This window comes from Bufo gargarizans, chromosome 11, assembly GCF_014858855.1.
Source record: "Bufo gargarizans isolate SCDJY-AF-19 chromosome 11, ASM1485885v1, whole genome shotgun sequence".
NCBI lineage: Eukaryota > Metazoa > Chordata > Amphibia > Anura > Bufonidae > Bufo > Bufo gargarizans.
Window position 1 is genome coordinate 31982992 of NC_058090.1, and position 19905 is coordinate 32002896.

Here is a 19905-nt window from a genome sequence, read left to right on the forward strand (position 1 = left end):
GAGGCCGAGTTCCTTTTTAAGCTTTAAAGTGGTTTTCTACTTTAAAAATCAACTACCGAAGTTATTCAACAAAATCACACACGTGACAATGAATGGGGACAAAACTGAAGCGTTTTCCTCCCGGATTGAGATCCTCTGCCGGATATCAATAGGGGAAAGGAAAACGCTGATGTGAACGTAGCCTTAGGCCTCATGCACACAACCGTTCTGTTTTTTTGCAGTCCGCAAACCGTGGATCTGCAACAAACGGAAGCCGCCTGTGTGCCTTCCGTGATTTTCGGCACGGAACGGGCGGCCCCTTGTAGACATGCCTATTCTTGTCCGCAAAACGGACAAGAATGGGACATGCTATATTTTTTTTGCGGGGCCACGGAACGGAGCAACAGATGCGGACAGCCCACGGAGTGCGGTCCACATCTTTTGCGGCCCCATTGAAGTGACTGGGTCTGCATCCGAGCCGCAAAAACTGCGGCTCGGATGCGGACCACAGCAACGGTCGTGTGCATAAGGCCTTAGGCTGTACGTCAATGGTCACACGGCTGAAAGCAGAGGAAAAGCCCCGGTGTCTAGTGTCTGTTCACATACATCAGATTTGCAGACATTTCTGTGGCTAACAATCAGCTCATCTGAATGGGATGCTTCTGGCAGAAAGTACATGGATTTCTGCAAGTCCCATTCACATGAATGGAACCGCACCAGATATTTCTGCAGCAAATCAGCCCCAGTGTGAACATCCCCGAGAAACTGCTTTCAATTGTATACCAAACGTCAAAGAATGGCATCATGACCGGAGAGTACCTTTAGCGGCCCCTTAGCCGTCTGTAGCTCCTCGTGAAGCGTCGGAAGGGGTTTATCCACTTTCCCTTTCAGGTCCTGAAGAGTTTTTCTTTTCTCCTCCATCTTACATTCAAAATTGCGTCTCTTCTGCAGAAAACAATGAATAAACAGCAGGTTTGGTTGATACGGAGATCTGTTCGCGATTCGGTGGAAATGTAGAGGAGTATTAATTCTACGCAAAAAATAAATTCTATTACAGATGTACTTCCAAAAGGATTTTTTTTGTAAATGTGGTTGCTACAGTGCCACATCTGTCCACAGGTTGTTTGTGGTACTGCAACTCAATTCACTTCCATTCAGATGCACTTCATTACCAGACACAACCCATGGAGAGGGGCGGTGCGCTTTTTGCAGGAAAGAAGTCCTGATTTTCCCATGACGTTGGTCCCATGTCCATATGTGCCCGCATTGCTGAGAAAAATTATGTTTTAATATATGCAAATTAGCCTCTAGGAGCAACGGGGGCGTCGCCATTACACCTAGAGGCACTTGGCACTGTGACCTCTCCATTTTGATTGACAGGGCCAGGCAGTGTAAACGGGATCACTACCAGGCCATGCAGAGAGAGCAGAGCCTCCAGGTGTAACGCGTGCACAGGACACCAAGCACCTCCCTGATGTCCTGTATCTGCGCCTATGCTAACCACTTTCGCCGCAAGTGCAGTACAAGAAGAAAAGTGCCATCTTGGAAATCATTTGAACACCCGCGATCGTGTACACCGCTACCCTGGCAGGCTAAGGTAAGCCTCTGGGCTCATGCCATCATGAAGTACTGTAGTGTAGTGAGTGGCTACAACATCTGGATCGAAGCACAAACCTGAGAAATTCCACCGAAATGTGTAAGAATGGCCTTCAGCTGCTCTGCGGTGCTCTGCCAAAGCTTCTGAAGCTGGTTGACATCTTGTTGAAGAACCTCCTTAGCTTCTGGTTCTGCGACTGACAAGATGTCCTTACAGTTGCTGAGCGTGGTACGGTAGCTTGGCTGTAACCTCCTGAGATGTCTCTCCTTGTCCTGTTCAGGAAAGAGCAGAAAACTGAATAAATACTGTGCTTTGGTCAGCAGTATCTATAGACACGCTCCTGGCCTGGTGATATCAATGTCATCATCGTTCACAAGGTCTACTGGAGCCACCAAGGGATTGTGCATTTGGTAAGTTGATCATAGGATGTTCTTCTGATGGGGAAACACACAGGGATTATCGGCTCTGTATAGTATCCGGCAGAAAGTATTCAATCCCCCAGCCCCACAGGAGGAAAAGGTATTACACGGTGGTCACTGAAATCAAAAGGCTGCATGTGTGATGTCTGGACCTTCTGGGTCCTCCAAAGCAGAAGGTGTCATTTTTGTAGCTGCTTTCTATCCTGACTATTAGATAAGAGGCCTATACAGTGGATCTCTCTGTAATTCCTCACTAGGGCATTTGGGTTTTCTAAACCAGACCATTCCTTTAAGGCCTGTGTTAATATGTCTTGAGCAGGACCATGCATGCTTCAGAGACCCGTCCAATTTATAGATATTTCATACATTCTGTCAATGATGAATGACCGTTTAATTGCTTGATGTTGATCATTTCTGTCATGTACTCAGACTTGATAGGCCCATCGGCACACGACGTCCAGACGTGCTCTGCCGCTCTACCAAGGCCATATAAACCATGCAGGCAGTCCTTGCAGCTGCTATGGGGCGCCTTTAAAGAGCAGGTAGAAGCTGGCTGCCCCCCTTGTTTTAAAGGGGTTGTCCCACTAATAACATTTTACAATATTCAAACCAGCGCGTGGATCTGAATACTTTTGTAATTGCATGTGATTAAAAATGTATTATAGCCGCTGAGTTATTCCATGAAATCTATCTGTATAGCGCCACCTGCTGTTTGTTCTTTTTCTAATTTCTCTGTCCTGCTCACTGAGATGGAAGCACATGCTCAGTTTCATCCTTCAACTGCCACCAGCTGCAGCAGAAAGGACATTCCCCTGAGAAAGGTCCTACCCCCTAAGCGGCCAGCTTGAAATAAATCTAGCAGAACAATTGGAGCAATAAATGGGGAGATCTCTGGATCCATGTGAGGTCCAGGGCTGGGTCTAGCTTTTGTTGAGGTTGTCATGTACTAGATTAGGTATGATTTTCATTTTTTATATTATTCACCTGATAACCCCTTTTAATGATCTCGAGAACCAGTGCGGTGGAAAGGAGATATAGAGGATAAAAGGGTATTCGAGCACCAAGTCCTCCTGTCCCGGGTGATTTGGGTTGTGGTGGTGATAGCCAGCACCAGATGAGGACCTACCTTAAAGTCAAACATGAGTTTCTTGGTGTTGATTAAACTGTGAGCTGTCTGACGGCGGACAGTAGATACGGCTTCTTGTGTGTCACGTAAGTGCTGTTCCAGGCTTTGCTTGGAGACTCTGAACTGCCACCATTGCTTCAGAAGGGCACTTATCTCCTTCTTCTTCTGCTGCACCAACCTGATCACGCTCTGCCACTTCTCTTTTAAGGAGGTAAGCTTTAGAATAAGCTCGTTCCTGAGGAACAGCAAACATCGTATTACTTCGCTGCTCTCTCCTGCTCTTTAGCTATTATTATATGGGGCACTGGGCAACATATGTAGATACGAAAAAAAGAACTATAAGGTACTAATATGTCTTGAGAGGGGGCCACTGACTAACGCAAGGGGACAATGTATTATAGGTGTGGACCTAGTATATGTGTAATTTGTGCAGTGGCATAGGGGGCCACTGTCACCTTAAAGGGATTCTCCACCTTCAGGGCCCCCCACACATAGCTGGACCTGTACAGAGATCATACATACGTACTACCACTACAGGGTTCCGGTTCCTTTAGTGCCCCGCTGCTGCCATGCTCTAGTCCAGCTTGTCAACATCCGGTTTGAGGGGGGTTATGTGTGCTGCTGCAGCCAATGACTGCCCGCAGCGGTGATGTGTACCCTCATGGAGTCACTTGAATCAGCGACTTGACGCATGGGGGACACGTCACTGCTGAAGCCACTAACTGGCTGCAGCGGCACACATGACCCACATCAAAGTTAATGTTGTCAAGTGGGACCAGACCGTGGCAGAAGGGGACTGAAGGGGCTGAAACCGTGTGGCGGGGAGCAGGTGGGTAGGCTTCCCTCCGCAGGTCCAAAGACGTGGAGGGTCCAGCTGAAAGGCCCCTGAAGGGCCAAAGCTTGATATTGCTTATGAGTTTACATGTAAGGGTCTGAGCTAATGCAGTTCATAGCTCACAATTACTAGTGGATTTTTTTAGCGACATAAAGGGGGCGCTCAATGCGGAGTTATTCCGGAGACATGAGCCCAATGTTGTATTATGTCACTTTATTTCCCACCGTTTTCTCACCAAAAATAAATGTAACCGCTATTCTACTATCTGGACCACGTCCTCTTACGGGGATATACCAGGTACCTGTTTTGCTCATCCTCCAAGACGCTCAATGCTTTGTTCACAAAGGAAGGTAAGATGTGCTCATTTATGGTGATCTCAGCCTGAAGCCTCTGAAAAAGAAGGCATCCATGATCCCCTATATGCAATATATGTATTCTACCTGAGACAGCAGACCGTGCCAAATACTAAACTTATATCGCATTAGTCCCTATGTACAGACAAGGGAAAATCTGCTTTAAAACTGGATCTGTCACCTCTGCTGACTTGTCTGTCTTGGTAACTGCTCACATTCCCCACATGCTCATTCTGGAGCATCTATTCTTATGCTTATATGTTGTGTCATTACTTTATTATTCCTGCTAAATGTTATGAATGAACTAACAGTCAGCAATGAAGGTCCAGATGGGTGTTACCAGTTGGGGGGTTGTCCCCGCACAGTCTGGCACTGGCAGCACTGATTGGATAGTGTCAGACTGTGCAGGGACACACCCCCAACTGGTAACTTCCAGCTGGACCTTTATTGCAAACTGCTAGTATTTCATTCATAACTTCTAGCAGGAATAATAAAGGAATGGCACATCATAGAGTCATAAGAATAGATGCTCCAGAACTGTTATTACATGGGGAATGTAAGTAGTTACTATAACAGAGATGCCAGGAGTGCGGGGACAGGTCCTCTTAAGGGGTCATGCACGCGAACGTGTGTGCAGTGGACCGCAAATAGTGCACAATCTGCAAGAGACGGTCTGCACCGCAAAACAATAGGACATGTTCTATTTTTTTTTTCTGGTGTGGAGGCACAGACGGAAATCCCATGAAGCTCTTTGTAGTGCTTCTGTGGGCATCCGATCCATGCCTCCGCTCCGCACCGCTCCATATCTTGCGGATTGCGGACTCATTTAAGTCAATGGGTCTGTATCCATGATACGGAGTGCACAGTGCCGGCGGCCGTATATTGGGGGCCGCAATATGGGCACGGGGCCCACATGGTCGTGTGCATGAGCCCTAAATAAGTGGCACACATGGCCTCTGCATCCTGGGCACTATAGACCTAGAGATGATACCCCAAGATTCTTGACATGTCAGTGTGTGCCTTGAGCATTAGCCTGCAGCAGGTAATGGCTACCTGGTTTATAATCCAATTTTAATAAAGCTGTGGCCAGTTCTAAAATCCCACATATGTGTGCATAAGTTAAAGGGGTTTTCCAGGACCCCAAAAATTTGATGAAGGATGGGAATGATCTAAAATAAATAAAACTTAAGCCTTAACCTGCTCAATTCCCTGCTGTTCCAGCTCCACCGCTCTGTCGGTCCCGCCATTTTTTTTTTAAGTGCTGCAGTGATACCAGCTACACCACACAATCACTGCAACAGGTCACTGGCCTCAGTGATCATGTGAGGAAGTCGGGAGCATCATCACAGTAAAGAGACTGGTGCCATCCTCCGCTGAGGCTGCAGCGATCACATGGAGTAGTCTGTGACATCAATATTACAAAGCTGGACACAGACTGTTTTGCTGTAATGCGCTGTGAGTTTGAGCAGGGTGTTTAAGGCATATTATTCTTTACAGATTATTCCTGACTTTCATAAAAATTAATTCATGCGTCAGAGACCACAGCTGGGGATAACCGGGACAATAACTTTTGGTGTTCAAATATGAGATGCTCCCCGATGCAAACCCAGGGGAGTATATAGACTCTATACACATGTTGCAGTGGTCCAAGTAAACACAGCTAGTCACAGGTAAGCCCATACTATATCAATATCATACATGCTAACGCCACAATACTCTTTGGTTCAGACGTGCCCACCAAAGAACTGGAGGGTCTGGTGAGCCCAGCAGAAGACAACCACATGTGGAGCTGGCTTTGGAGCCAACCACTTGCCACTAGAATATATCTCTCATGGGGAGATCCACAAATAACCTAGATCTTACTGATGATATCAGTGTCAGACTGAGGTTCCTTGGGCCGACCAGAAGAAACAATCCTCGAGGCCCACTCCGTAAATCATGAATAAAGGTCTAATAGGTTTTGAATAAAGAAAATTAGGTCCTATTGGTGGCTGATTGGCTCCAAAGGCAGCAAAATGCTTCTCCTGGACCTTTGGGGCTCTCTATGGTCTGACAACAAGGGCCCACTGGAAGATCCTCTAGTATTCTGGTGGGTCATTCTGACCTTGGATGGTATGTCTTGTGTGTCTACAAAGATTATTATGAGGTGGATGTAAAAGTGGATGGAGGGGGGACTCTAATCTCCTCTGGAGGACCCTGGCAACCCCAGTCCAACATCTCTTAACTTCATTCTACAAACATTATGGTATTTTCCATCAGGCTCCATCACTGGCACCTCTATGTTCCTCTGCTAGTACAATACTACTAGTCTCCTGATCTCACCTACCTCATAGATTTCTTGTTGCTTTCTCAGGGCTTCAAAGGTCCCTGCGATCCCCTCTGTCAGACTGTTTTCCATCTTCTCAAGACACAGCATCCAGATTTCGTAATTCTGGATGAAGTTATTTTTTTCAAGCTCAATCATACGATGTTGCCTGTTAAAGAGACATTACACTTAAATGTGGTCTCCTTCTGGGTCTCTCAAGCAGCAAAATTGTGTACTAGCAATTCTGATGGACTTTTGTTAGAGGGGTTGTCAGTTTTGGGGTATTTTTTTTTAAGATTTGCACCTGTTGAAAAAAATCATACTCACCTGCGCCGCTCTGTTCAAGTTCCTTCATTTCCTTCATTTCCTTCAGCGGTCTTCAAGTCCTCATCCTGTAAACTTTTGGGCAGACAGGGTCACAGGTGTCGCTGCAGTCAATGACTGGCCTCAGCAGTGACGTGTCCCCAAGCGTCATGTGACCCAGCACTGACGTGCCACTTGGGGACAAGTCACTGCTGAGGCCAGTGACCCCATCCATCCAGACGTTTACAGAACGGTGTCCAGAAGAATGGTGTAGGGAGCTAAAACGGATTGGTGGGGAGCAGGTGAGCATGAATATTTTAAGAGGTGCAGGGGGTCTATTAAATTAAGGTCCCAAAGCTGGACAATCCCTTTGAAGCGATCTGCATTCTGTGACTGAAATTCTTATAGGGCCCTTCACAATGTCATCATTATATTGTGAGCATTCTATCCCCATAATCCAGGCTGCCATAAATACTGTATTCTGCTGATGACACCAGCAGAGCATCCATAGAGAATTGAATATCTAATTGCAATGGGAGTGCTCCAAGTCAGCATTTCATATTAAATGTAGCTGAACTGCAATATCAGACGTGGCACAGTTTTTAGAAAAAAAGATGACCCTTTTTTAATTTTGGGAAAAACCCTTTAAAGAGTTTTCCAACCTTTGTGGATGAGGGGGTTTCAGAACCGATGGAAACTGTCCACTTCTGGTGCTTCCGGCTGGTCTTATGAGTTTCATAGGCGTCAGAGACCAAAGTCACATCCCATGAATATGTCATCTAGTGGCCTGACTTGACGATGAAACGTCATAGGGCATGTGAATAGTGTAGGATGCAACCATGTGATGGCACATCGATGGTTATGATGGATAGGACCTTTTGTGATAAGAAATACAATGACAGCTGTCCATACAGTAAGACAACCACATTTCAGCACTGACCTGCAGTCTTCGAGAGCTGTCGCTATTGTTTTAGCCCACATACGATTCAGATTCTGCAGCGACATCTGGCTACGGTCACCGAGGGGAAGACTGAACATCTCCTCATTCAAGCGCTCAACATCAGAGGTCAATTCACTGAGCTCCAAGAGTTGCCTCTATACAACCAATACAAAGACAGTACGGAAACTTATTTAAAGGGGTTTTATAGGAATTCATGGCCTATTCTCAAACTAAGTCAATACCTTATCAGTGGGGGTCTGACTCGGGGCACCCCTGCCAAATTAATTTTTGAAGGGCCTGCAGCCTCTTCACAGTATACCAAGCACATCACCATACATTGTATAGTGGCTGTGATGGTCAGCAGCTCAGTCCCATTCTTTTGAATGGGACTGCGCTTCACAGACACCATGTGACCAACGGAAGTGAAGTTGCAGGCCGAGGAAGGAGGCCCCAGTGCTTACCTGAGCATTGCGGCCCCTTCTCTGACAGACCCCCACCAATCAGATTTTGATGAACTACCCTGAAGATAGTTCATCCCTATTTAATTTTTGGATAACCCTTTTAAAGGGGTTCCTTAGGATAGATCATTAATTTTTTATTGGTGGGGTTCTCCAGGACCCCTTATGATCTGCATAATGAAAGGAACGTATTGCTTACACAAGCACAGCAACATGTCGTAGTGGTACTGCTGCTTGTCCATAGATGTAAATGGGACCGAATGGAGCTGAAGTTCCAGTCTCCCCTATGGGCAAGCTGCTGTGCCTGATCAAAGGGACTCTGAATACTAGTTGCCCCTATAGACTCACAGGAGTGCCATGGGCCCCTACATTGTGCAAACTGGCGGAGGTTCCAAACATTAGATCCCCAGTGATGAAACGGATGCAATACCGAAATCTCTGTAGTTGTGAAATCTCTCTCGAATCCATCCACATTTACCTTGATCACTTCAGATCGCTCCTCCTTCTCCTCCTCAGTGTGATATACATGGCTGACAACATCGGCTGATGACTTGATGCTTGATTGGAGTTTATCTAGGTCACTCTTGAAGGATTCAACTTCATTCTGAATGGACTAGAAATACAGATAAAGCATTATGGCACCAGTCCAAGGACTGCAGTGAATAGAAGCGCTGATTATACATCCAAACTAATGCATTTTATAGGTTTCTTTCGGGAAGACTTTTCAGTAGATATGTAAAACTATCTCCCTTTCATCACTGCACTTAGTTCTGTTGAGTGAATGTTTTTGTAAACATTGTCCTCAATGTGTTGATATAAGAAAGCCTACCCCCAATACAACGCAAAGGACCATCATTATACTCCACTAGTGACCAGCAGAAGCCCAGTGGTCAAGGCCTACAACCAGGGCGGTGGAGTCAGAGTCATGGAGTTGGAGTCAGAGTTAGATCAGTGTAGGGACTGCAACTCCGGCTTCAAAATAAAGACATAAGCCTAATTATCCCCCTCTTCATCCGCCTAGCTAGATACTTTTTTCACTATCACTTTCGCTATTGTTCACCCTTTCCCAAATAAATTTGTTGATCAGTTAACTCCATCCTGGGGTGAGTTGGGCAGGGGTTTACCAAGTCAGCCCCTGGCAGAAGAGGAAGACCCTCCTGCTATCCTATAGAGCTCCAACCAAGAGTCATAGTGAGGGGAGAACCACCATACACCCTCCCTGCCGAAAGCTGCCCAAAGGGGTGCTACATGTGGAATGGCCACACAGATCTGCAAAAGATATGAATGTATGCGTGGCCCCATAGAAATCAATGGGTCAGTATGTGATCTGCAAAAAATGCTGTTATGGATGACAAATATGGTCATGTCCGTGATGCCTAAACTAAAAAACCCCGCGGCTAACCACAGAGGTCTGGTCTGTTCCCACATAATCTGAAATTCTCTGCAGTAGGCTGGAGATGTGTAACTTTCTGGTTATACCAACTTATATAGAAGGTTTTAGCTTTTCCTTTAATATCTATCACGGTCAGGTTTAAGTGATGCATTTAGGCGAAAAATAATTGGCATTTTTTTCTGCATACCATCAACTCCGCCGCCTTTGAAGACACTCTCCGCTCCAAGTGAGCTATTCGATGCGAGGTGTTCTGTCTCTCCGACTGAATGACGTTTCTGGCCGCAGGATTTTGGCGCAGCACCTTGTCTGACAGCTCAGAGACCTGTAGGTTGTGCGCCCTGAGTCCTTGCAGATTCTGTTCCAGCGCCTGCACAGAACGATATAAACATGTTATAAACCAGAAGAGACAACATGGAAACAATCATCTTATCTGCAATAAGGATCCCAGATTACAGGGAGGGCAAGAGGGGCACATGCCCTGGGAACTCTATCACCCTCTTAAGGGCAATTCACAGCAACTGACATGCGGCTTGGAAACCCTGCACCAGGGCCTGTGTATGTCAGTATTATTAGGACGCTATATAGGTTTGTCATTTGGTACTGTGGCATTATTGTGTGCATTGTATGGCGGTATTATTTGGACACTGTATGCTACTGGCAAAAATAAAAAACAAAATAGGAAGCCCTCAAACCCAGTGGCGTAGCTAGAAATGACTGGGCCCCACAGCAAATTTTTGAATGGGGCCCCCCTCCTCCAGTCATTTTTTCACAACCCCTTCCTTACATGCCGCCCCCATTCCTGTGGCTAGTAAAGATCGCTCTCTCAGACCAGGCCCGGCAGCTGTTCCATCCGTTTTTTACACTGTCTATACTGTCACTGTATATAATTTCATTGTGTAATACTGTTGAGGGGGCCCTGACAAAATCTTTTAGTCCTCCTCCTCCTGGATGGGTCCCCTTCTGAGTCAGGGCCCCAAAGCAGCCGCTTCCCTTATAGCTACGCCCCTGCTCAAACCCAACCAGTGGTTGAAGGTTCAATGAAAAATGTCCTGTTAATGGGTATTGCTAAGGCTTAATGTTACGGATTCCATACTCTGACATTATGTTTTGTCTACATGAGTATTAGGATGTTCTCAGGAAAAAAAAATGCTGCGTCCTGGGTAGTTTTAGAAGTGGTGCAAGAACTGAAGACAAGACCTTTCAGAAGGCGACCTCCAGGGGAGTCCCACTCCGGGCAAACAGCCATCTTTCAAGACCGCTAAAGCAGGTTCCGTTCTTTCTGGCACAGAGAGGAGGACTCCTTTCTATGGTGTCCATATCCCCGAATAGGGTACATGGACAGGGGGTGTCTTCACCCCTTTAGGGTGGTGTCACACACACAGCTTTTTGTGGCATTTTGTGATGTACTCTTTTTTCCAAGGTCCAGAAGTGGATTGGAAGAGAGTGAGAAATATATGGAAGCAGCGGCATCATTTCAAGTTCATGGGCCCCAGTGCAAAATCTGTAATAGGGTCCCCACTCACCATCTGCCTTTCTATAAGACTAGTGTCTTCTTTTGTGCCAGAAGGGTCACCCCCCCAAGCTTCCTGAGAACTGCTACGTCTGAACCCGCTATAGCAAAACCCTTGAAAGGAAGGACTTTTTCCTTCTGGCTTCCTAACTGGATGGATTTTTCAGTCACTCAGGACCAGAAAACTTGGTAGAGGACATATTGGTGGTCAGTCACTCGCTTATGACAGATATGTTGGTTGTCACCCAGAGGACAGTTTTCACAGGGAAATGCTGGATAATGTCTCGTTCAGGTGTGCTACAGCAGTTGATAGAATTTTGGGGCGTGCTCTTTTTGGTGTCCTTTCCTGCATAACGGAAACGGGACGGATCCGTTTTGCAGCCCATAGACTTCTATTATGACGGAATGAATAACGGAATGCTTCTAAAGGCATTCTGTTATAGAATTGCGTTATGGTCCGTGGTAACGGAATCCATAACGCAATTCACCTTTTACCACCAAACGAAGTGTGAACGAATTTCATAAGCGGAAATTCGCTCATCTCTAGTCAGCAATACCCAACATGCACAATTCTCAGATAAAAGTAAAGACAATTAAAATTCTAGCATTAACCACTGGGGACCCGAAAAATATTTTAAAGCATAAACAGGTCAAATTTCCAAATCAAAGCCATAATCATATTTTGTACCGTCCACATTATAATTATCATTAGTACAGGAAAATCATTGGGATCACTCACAGTACTCTTTAAAGAACACCTGTCAGTATGATCAACTCGAATAAACCAGGCATACTGCCTGTTAGGGTTGATTCTACTGATTAAAACGATACATGGATGGCAAAAATCCATTGTGCCTGTTCTAGAGAAAACAGAGTTTAATTCCATATGCAACATTAGACTTCAGAGCACCAAGGGGCGGAGAGGAGGCGTGGCAAATGCAGGAAATCAGAAGCGGGAGGTCCCGCCCCTCAGTGCACTGAAGTCCTAACTTGTATTTGGGAATAAATTCTGTTTTCTCTGGAATGGTGCAACGGATTTTACACATCCAGGTATTGTTTTAATCAGCAGAATCAACCGAAAAATGGTAAGCATGCCTGGTTTAATATGATCCTGTTGACAGGTAATCTTTAAAGTGAAGTCATTTTTATCAGGGTCAGTGACAGTACAGTAACAGAACACTGTGCCTGAGGGACCCAGGCCTATAGGCTTCTAGGCAATAATGATATCCTTGTGGAGGGGTTGAGAAGACAATAGTGAGCCCAAAATGATTCATTGCCCAAGGGCCCACATCCACATAGAGCCAGGCAGGCAAGAAGCACCATATTTATTGGTAGCAAAATTACTACTCAGCATCCAGAAGAGAAGAATATCATAAATTGAAATGTTTATTAGCAATATGTTGTGCAATCATGTAATGATTTCCTTTTTTAAATTTTTTATTTTTTATTAATACCGGTCAGTAATTATGAATAGATCCTGAGCATCAGCTACTGTGCAGAACATTAAGGAGTCTGTCCTTTCAAGTCAGATTAATTTTCATTATGGGTATCTGAAGTTGAGGGACATCTGGGTATTACAGCTGTGAGTTAATTTCAGCGACCAGAGACGACGGACGCAAAAAAAAAAAAAAAAAAACACGACACAGATTACAAATGATGATTGAAGCTTTCAGGGAAACGAATGTCTGAGACTGAGATGACCCTGGTCTAGATCTGCCAGCTGCCGAGGCTTAGATGAGATTGTAAACAAGAGACCAGTAAGCAGCAGGCATGTCAGTGGGAATGGATGTCGGGAATGATTCTACTGCTTCTGAAGATATTTACCGCAATGCGAAAAAAAATCTCAAAACCTTGAAATAAAAGTTGCAGAATACAACTTGTTCAAATCAAGTAAAAACATATATTCACTTTCTCCATATGCAAATGATTTTCTGAATATCTCTTGTAGGTTTCAAACAGTAAAGTATTTAGCAGATCGTGCTTGGGTTGTTACATAACAAACCCTCTCCAAAAGAAAAAATTACAAAAAAATTGAAGCTTAGAAAATCTACATGCCGAATTTACACACCGCCTGTGACATGCTGCGTGCAGCTGCACAGGGCACAGTCTGCTGCCTCTCCTGTGCCTCTTCTTGTGCAGCATCCATCAGGGTTGTCAACTAGACTTTTACATTTTTCTGGACAACTTATACCAAAATCATGGACAGTCAACATTTTTTACGGACACTTCGGAAAAACCATAATGAATGTTAAAGATTATAAGTAATACATGTCTATAGCTTAATATACTGATATGAACTCACTACCAGCATTTACTGTGAGCTGTAAAATGATGATAATTAGCACCAAAATGATCTAGTCAAGTACCACCAGCCTGCAAAAAATCATGGACACAGAAAAAAAGTCACCTATTTTTAGGTGGAGTTTCTGGACGGTTGGCAACCCTGGCATCCATCAGTCTCCAACATCCTGCTAACAATTTGGAATGATCTATATAGCTAAAGCTTCTATTAGATGTGATCTAGTTAAACCTACATTTGTGATGCCTGGGCAAGGCATCATGGGACATGCAATTTCCAGACATACTGGCTGCAAAGTTACTTCTACAATCAAGATGGTTGACCGAAGGGAAATAAGCAACATGTCTTCCAGATTTGCTCTTCAGACATCTTGGTGAGGACACGTCAACTAAGGGTCTTTCTTTTTTGTGATTTGCAAGTGATTTGAAGTAATAATCAGCTTACTGATCCCCTCTGCTTTTTTTCCCAACACTTACTGGATCTCCCACCGGTTTTCACCTCCTTCTCCCTCCCGACATAGACAGGGCCGGTTCTAGGTGAAATGGGGCCCTGGGGCGAAAAACAATAAGGCCCCCCCCCCCATGACACTTGATGACTTTTACAGAAGAAACTGTATATTGTAGGGCACGGTGTAGGCTATATGTGTATAACAAACATATGTCATATGAAAACTAACAATTACTTGGCTTGGCCCTTGGGGATCTCGGACACCACTCCCACACTTTGGCTGGATTTGGAGAAGGGGCAGAGGGATAGCAGAGCAGGGAGAGGCTGGTGCTGCTACTAGGGGGCTCATACCATGGGTGAGTAATAAAGCCCACCATAATGCCCCCCCAATAGTAATAATTCTCCTTATAATGTGACAGTGCAAAAAATACCCCCTTGTAATGCCCCCAGTTGAGCTAATGTCCCCATAGTCTACCCCCATAATGTGCCAGTATAACATACCCCTATATAGTGCCCCCAGTAAATGCCCCCATAGTGCTCTCCTCTCCCCCCTCCCTCCTAGTGCCCCCCATAATGTACCAGTATAAAATGCCCCATATATAGTGCCCCAGTAGATGCCCTCAGTGTCCCCCATAATTTGTAAGTATAAAATACCCCTTCTCAGTGCCCCCGTAGATGACTCCATAGTACTCCACTCCCACCTTCCCCATAGTACCCACCATAATGTGTCCCAGTATAAAATGCCCCTATACAGAGCCCCTATATAAAATAACCGTTCTTTGTGGCCTCAGTAGATGCCGCTATAGTGCCCACCAATGATGTGCCAGTAATAAGTGCCCCCAATGTGCCAGTAATAAGTGCCCCCATAGATGTCCCCCAATAAGGTGCCAGTATCCAGAGCCCCCCATATATCATGTGCCAGTAGCCAGAGCCCCCCCTATATCATGTGCCAGTAGCCAGAGCCCCCCCTATATCAGGTGCCAGTAGCCAGAGCCCCCCTATATCATGTTCCAGTAGCCAGAGCCCCCCTATATCATGTGCTAGTAGCCAGAGCCCCCCCCTATATCATGTGCCAGTAGCCAGAGCCCCCCCATCATGTGCCAGTAGCCAGAGACCCCCCTATCATGTGCCAGTAGCCTGAGCCCCCCCATCATGTGCCAGTAGTCAAAGCCCCCCCATCATGTGCCAGTAGCCATATGCCCCCTATCATGTGCCAGTAGCCTGAGCCCCCCCTCAACATGTGCCAGTAGCCATAGGCCCCCCTATCATGTGCCAGTAGCCTGAGCCCCCCCCATCATGTGCCAGTAGCCATAGGCCCCCCTATCATGTGCAAGTAGCCTGAGCCCCCCCATCAACATGTGCCAGTAGCCATAGGCCCCCCCATTATGTGCCAGTAGCCATAGGGCCCCCCCTATAATGTGCCAGTAGCCATAGGGCCCCCCTATAATGTGCCAGTAGCCAGAGCCCCCCTTATCATGTGCCAATAGCCAGAGCCCCCCATCAACATGTGCCAGTAGCCATAGACCCCCTATAATGTGCCAGTAGCCATAGGCCCCCCTATAATGTGCCAGTAGCCATAGGGCCCCCTATAATGTGCCAGTAGCCATAGGGCCCCCCTATAATGTGCCAGTAGCCATAGGGCCCCCCTATCATGTCCCAGTAGCCATAGGCCCCCCCCCCGATCATGTGCCAGTAGCCAGAGCCCCCCATCATGTGCCAGTATCCACCAGTATTGACAACAAAACAAAAAAAACGTATACTTACCTTCATGTCAGCAATGCGATGCAGGCCTCTTTCGGCCTGTGTCCCGCGCTGTACGGCTCAGGGCTCAGGCGGCGCGATGACGTCATCGCGCCGCCTGTGCCGGCCTCTGATAGGCTGCCGACCTCGTGCCTGCAGCCTATCAGAGGAAGGGGAAGGAACACACCTCTCTCTCCCCTGCCCTGCTGCACAGCCATCTGTATCGCTGTCCTGAGGACGGCGATACAGATGACTGGAGATGAGCGCTTCCACAATGGAAGCGCTCATCTCTGTGTGACTGTTACTGTCCTGCCTATAGTTAGTTGTTAGTTGCGGGCCGGAGCGGGGGGGGGGGGCCCTAAGGACTCGGGGGCCAGGGGGCAATTGCCCCCTTGCCTCTATGGAAGCGCCGGCCCTGGACACAGATATGTTGCTGCTGCAGCTCATCACTTGATATGGTGGCAACTTGCTAAAGCCAGTGATTAACGGCAGTGGTCACATGTTCAGGTCGAGAGTGAGAATGAAGTAGAGTCTGCCAGGGACTTAGGAAGCATTGAAGCCGTAGCAGCGGAAGATCAGTAATCTTTTTGAGCTGTTTCGTGGCTGGACAGTTAGAAGGTTTGTCCAGGATAAGAAAAACATGGCTGCTTTCTTCCAAAAACAGCATCACCCCTGTCCACAGATTATGTGTGGTACTTCTTCACCTCAATGGAGCTATAATACCTGACACAACATATGGACAAGGTGCGTTGTTTTACTGAAACCATGTTTAATTGATATTATAAAAAAAAGAAAAGAAAAATCAAGACTCATCCGCCTACATTACGATATTCCTTTAGTCTACGGTCCCGTGATCGCTTAGCTCGCTGTAGCCAAGTTCTTTGCAAGCCAAGGCTCTCTTGTGGTCCACTCTTTCCAGGGCATGCAGTTGCCTCTACAGAGGAAGTTCAATATCTATTTGAAGTAATTCTCATTTGGTTTGGAAATTGTGCTCCTTCTGCATGGAATATTGCCTGGCAGATTTGGGTCTGGCTTCTAGACAGTATGATTGACATGCAGTAGGAAAACCTGAAACAGGTAGTGTTACTACAATAAAAATGTCCACTGCAATACAACAGCAATTTTGATAATTTCCTTAGACAGATATCCTCTTTCAATGACAACCTCCTTCTACCACATGATGATGTTCTTCTCAACCGTTTCACTAAGCACCACATCTGTTGATACAGCACACCAACCAGGAACATAGCTGAAGGGCCCTGCAGTAAAAGTTCAACTCAAGTACCCCACACATACAAAAAACCTAAAACCATTATAGAGCAGTGATAATAATGCCTTCACAGTCAGGGCAGGTTTAAAGTATCATTGAGCGTAACATGATGGGGCAGTGATAGTTTAGTGGTTACTGTCAATTAGTCATCAAAAAGCCCACTGATGGAGTTACGGCCCAGTGTTAACGTGCTATGGGGTGGCCTGTGGGCACTACTGGCTCAGGGGTCCCGTCAAAACTGTACACCACATGTTTAAGATACTACAGAGCTGGTCCAATAATGGGCAATGTGGTTTTCTATCACAGTCCATTTATCTAACTTAGACCTTTGGATAAAACAGGAGCTAGTATGGATTTACATTTTTTAGGATGTTTCTGAGATACTTACATGAAAAGGGATGGGAAGCAAAGTAGGAAAAATTTAATGGAAAAATAACTACAAAACTAGATTGAATTGCAACTTACGCTACAAAAACATTTGTTAGAACCTGCCTGGTTTCTTAGGAGGACACGTATGAGGCACTTTCAGTACTTTTTCTGATCACCAATTCAGTCTTCATTTATTACATCCACTTACTCTTAGATCCTGGATCCTTTGTTTCAAGGTGTCACTTGCTTTGTCTTCGGAAAGTTTGGCACATAAGAGCTGTTCACACTTGTCTTCCACTTGCTCTATATGTGGCACCAGCTCCAAACATGATCCAGTATAATCCTTCCATACTTGTTGTAAAGATTTCGCTGCTCGTAGATGCTCGGAGAGTTCCTCAGCTGCAATGGTCCACCTATCATTAAATTGCCAAGGGAATTTAGTTAAAGTCATCTATAGTTTGGGGGTTGCCATGTCTTTGGATAGATCAGTTAACTGGTCATGACTAAAGCTGGTCATACACTTTTGATAGCTCATTTGGCCAACACCTTCCCCCCCCTCCTGCCATGCACATACACGCTAAGACCAGCCAATAATGTATGTGTTTTTGATGAGGCCAAGAGTGAAAGGCACTGCCAGAGTCCTCTGGTAGTGGCTTATTTCCCTTACTACAAAAGGATTGTGCATGTTGAGACCCAAAAGCCCGATCCTTCTTCCCCCCCAACATCTGCCATCAGGAGAAAGTCAAGAGGCCCCAGCATACATTAGATAGTTGGGCAGTCCTGCTGAAATGGTCATGCTGAGCTGACATTAATATGTATGGTGAACCTATATGCGCTAAATATTTCTCCACCAGAAAATGGACATCCAGTCATAGGATGAAGGCTGCCCATGCTCGTTATATCTATGGTTCTTAACTGATTGGTTCTTAATGAAGGAAGTATATTCCATTGGTCAGGACAGTAATTAGACCTACTGTGAATTAGCATTTTTGGCCATGTCATTAAACACTATACATTGTAAAGACTAATGAAGGTGTCTTGGGATGCACATGGAGCTGTCAATGTATGTGATATTCTATATGCAAATACAGCATATTGACAATGCGGTATGAACAATATCACAGCATTTAAAGCATGTCCTCCAATTCTGGAAACCACCGACCTGTTATGAATGTCTCTGCACTCCTGTTCTAGGATGTCCATAGCTGACCGACTACAGAGAGACTTCAAGCTACTCAGAGACTCTCGAAGTCTACTCCATTTTTCTTCGTGTTGCTCAACTTCCTCTTGAATTGCCTATAGGACGGTAAGAAGATTATCAGGTAAAGTGAGATAGAAGAAGTATCAGGTAAAGTGAGATAGAAGAAGTAGATGCCTCAAAATTATCTTACTGGTTACATCATAAATAAAGTCTACAATGCAAATGCTAAATTACTGTTCTCATGGGGGAATACAGGGCCCTGTTCTCGTGAATGGTGGGAGCCCCAGCGGTCGGAACCCCAATGATCAGACGCTTACCCTTAACCTGTACATAGGGGATGCGTTTGTAATGGGACAACCCCTTGAAGTAAATAAAAATATTATAAGGTACTTGTCTCCATCATCCCATTCCAGCCTGTTCATTTCAATTACATTTTTTGACTCTGATTATGGTGTAGTTGCGGGCCTATATAGCATTCTTGTATAGTGGCAGTGCTTGGTATCGCAGCTCAGCCCCATTCACTTCAATGGGGCTTAGCTGCGCCTAGGCCATGTGACCAATGAAGGTGATGTCACTTGGCTTAGGCAAAGCTGTGAGAAGGCCACCGCCCTTACAGGAGTGCCAATGCCTTCTCAAACAGCTGATCGGCGGGGGTCCCGGGTGTCCGACCCCCACCGATCAGATACTGATTACCTATCCAGAGGGTAGATCATTCGTTATAGTCCCGGAAAACCCCTTTAATATTAATTTCTCTCCTTTCAAAAAATAATAAAAACAAAACACTAATGGCAGAGAACATGACCTATACATTTTGACCGACTCTTGATCCAGCTCTAATGGTATATCATGTTGTTAAGGGACATCTATACCATGGAGGTGCAGCAGCACTTCTCGGGGGAACTCTGCCCCTTTGCTTTCTTCGGCATCTCTAGGCTTTTCTAGTGTGTGGAATACAGATCCTATATGCTCTCTATGGATCTGTACTCTGCATACTGGAAAAGATGAGCAGAGCCAATGAGAGCCAAATGGGCAGATCTCGCTGCTGCACCTCCGTGGTTTCAGTAAAGGTTCAGGGCCCTTTTAATTTTAGAATTTTTTTTTTTGCTCATATGCATTTAGTAGTGTTGGGCTTGGACTACATGGCGACTTTAGCCTGCAATACACGTGGCATGGGCAAAGATCAATGCAACACAGCCAAGAATTGCAACTAGCGAAAGTAAATGGGACATTAGCCACCTGCAAGAAATCCAGCAGGAGTGGATTGTCGTGACAGAGTAAAGTATGGGTCTATATGCAACCCTATTGACGTTTACTAGGTGCAATGATGTAGCATCACTTTGCTGCCATCTTTGGCCCTGCGG

The 19905-nt window shown here is 45.7% G+C and overlaps 1 protein-coding gene across 1 annotated transcript in view; it reads right to left on the reverse strand.

The window, feature by feature from the left end:
- Positions 1-19905, reverse strand: part of SYNE2 (spectrin repeat containing nuclear envelope protein 2) — a 279407-nt gene that overhangs the window by 22203 nt on the left and 237299 nt on the right. Inside the window, 10 exon segments of the mRNA XM_044271524.1 lie at positions 799-924; positions 1654-1848; positions 3122-3356; positions 4258-4346; positions 6636-6783; positions 7858-8012; positions 8794-8928; positions 9896-10075; positions 17552-17756; positions 18506-18639. Of these exon segments, the coding sequence (XP_044127459.1) occupies positions 799-924; positions 1654-1848; positions 3122-3356; positions 4258-4346; positions 6636-6783; positions 7858-8012; positions 8794-8928; positions 9896-10075; positions 17552-17756; positions 18506-18639 (1602 nt within the window).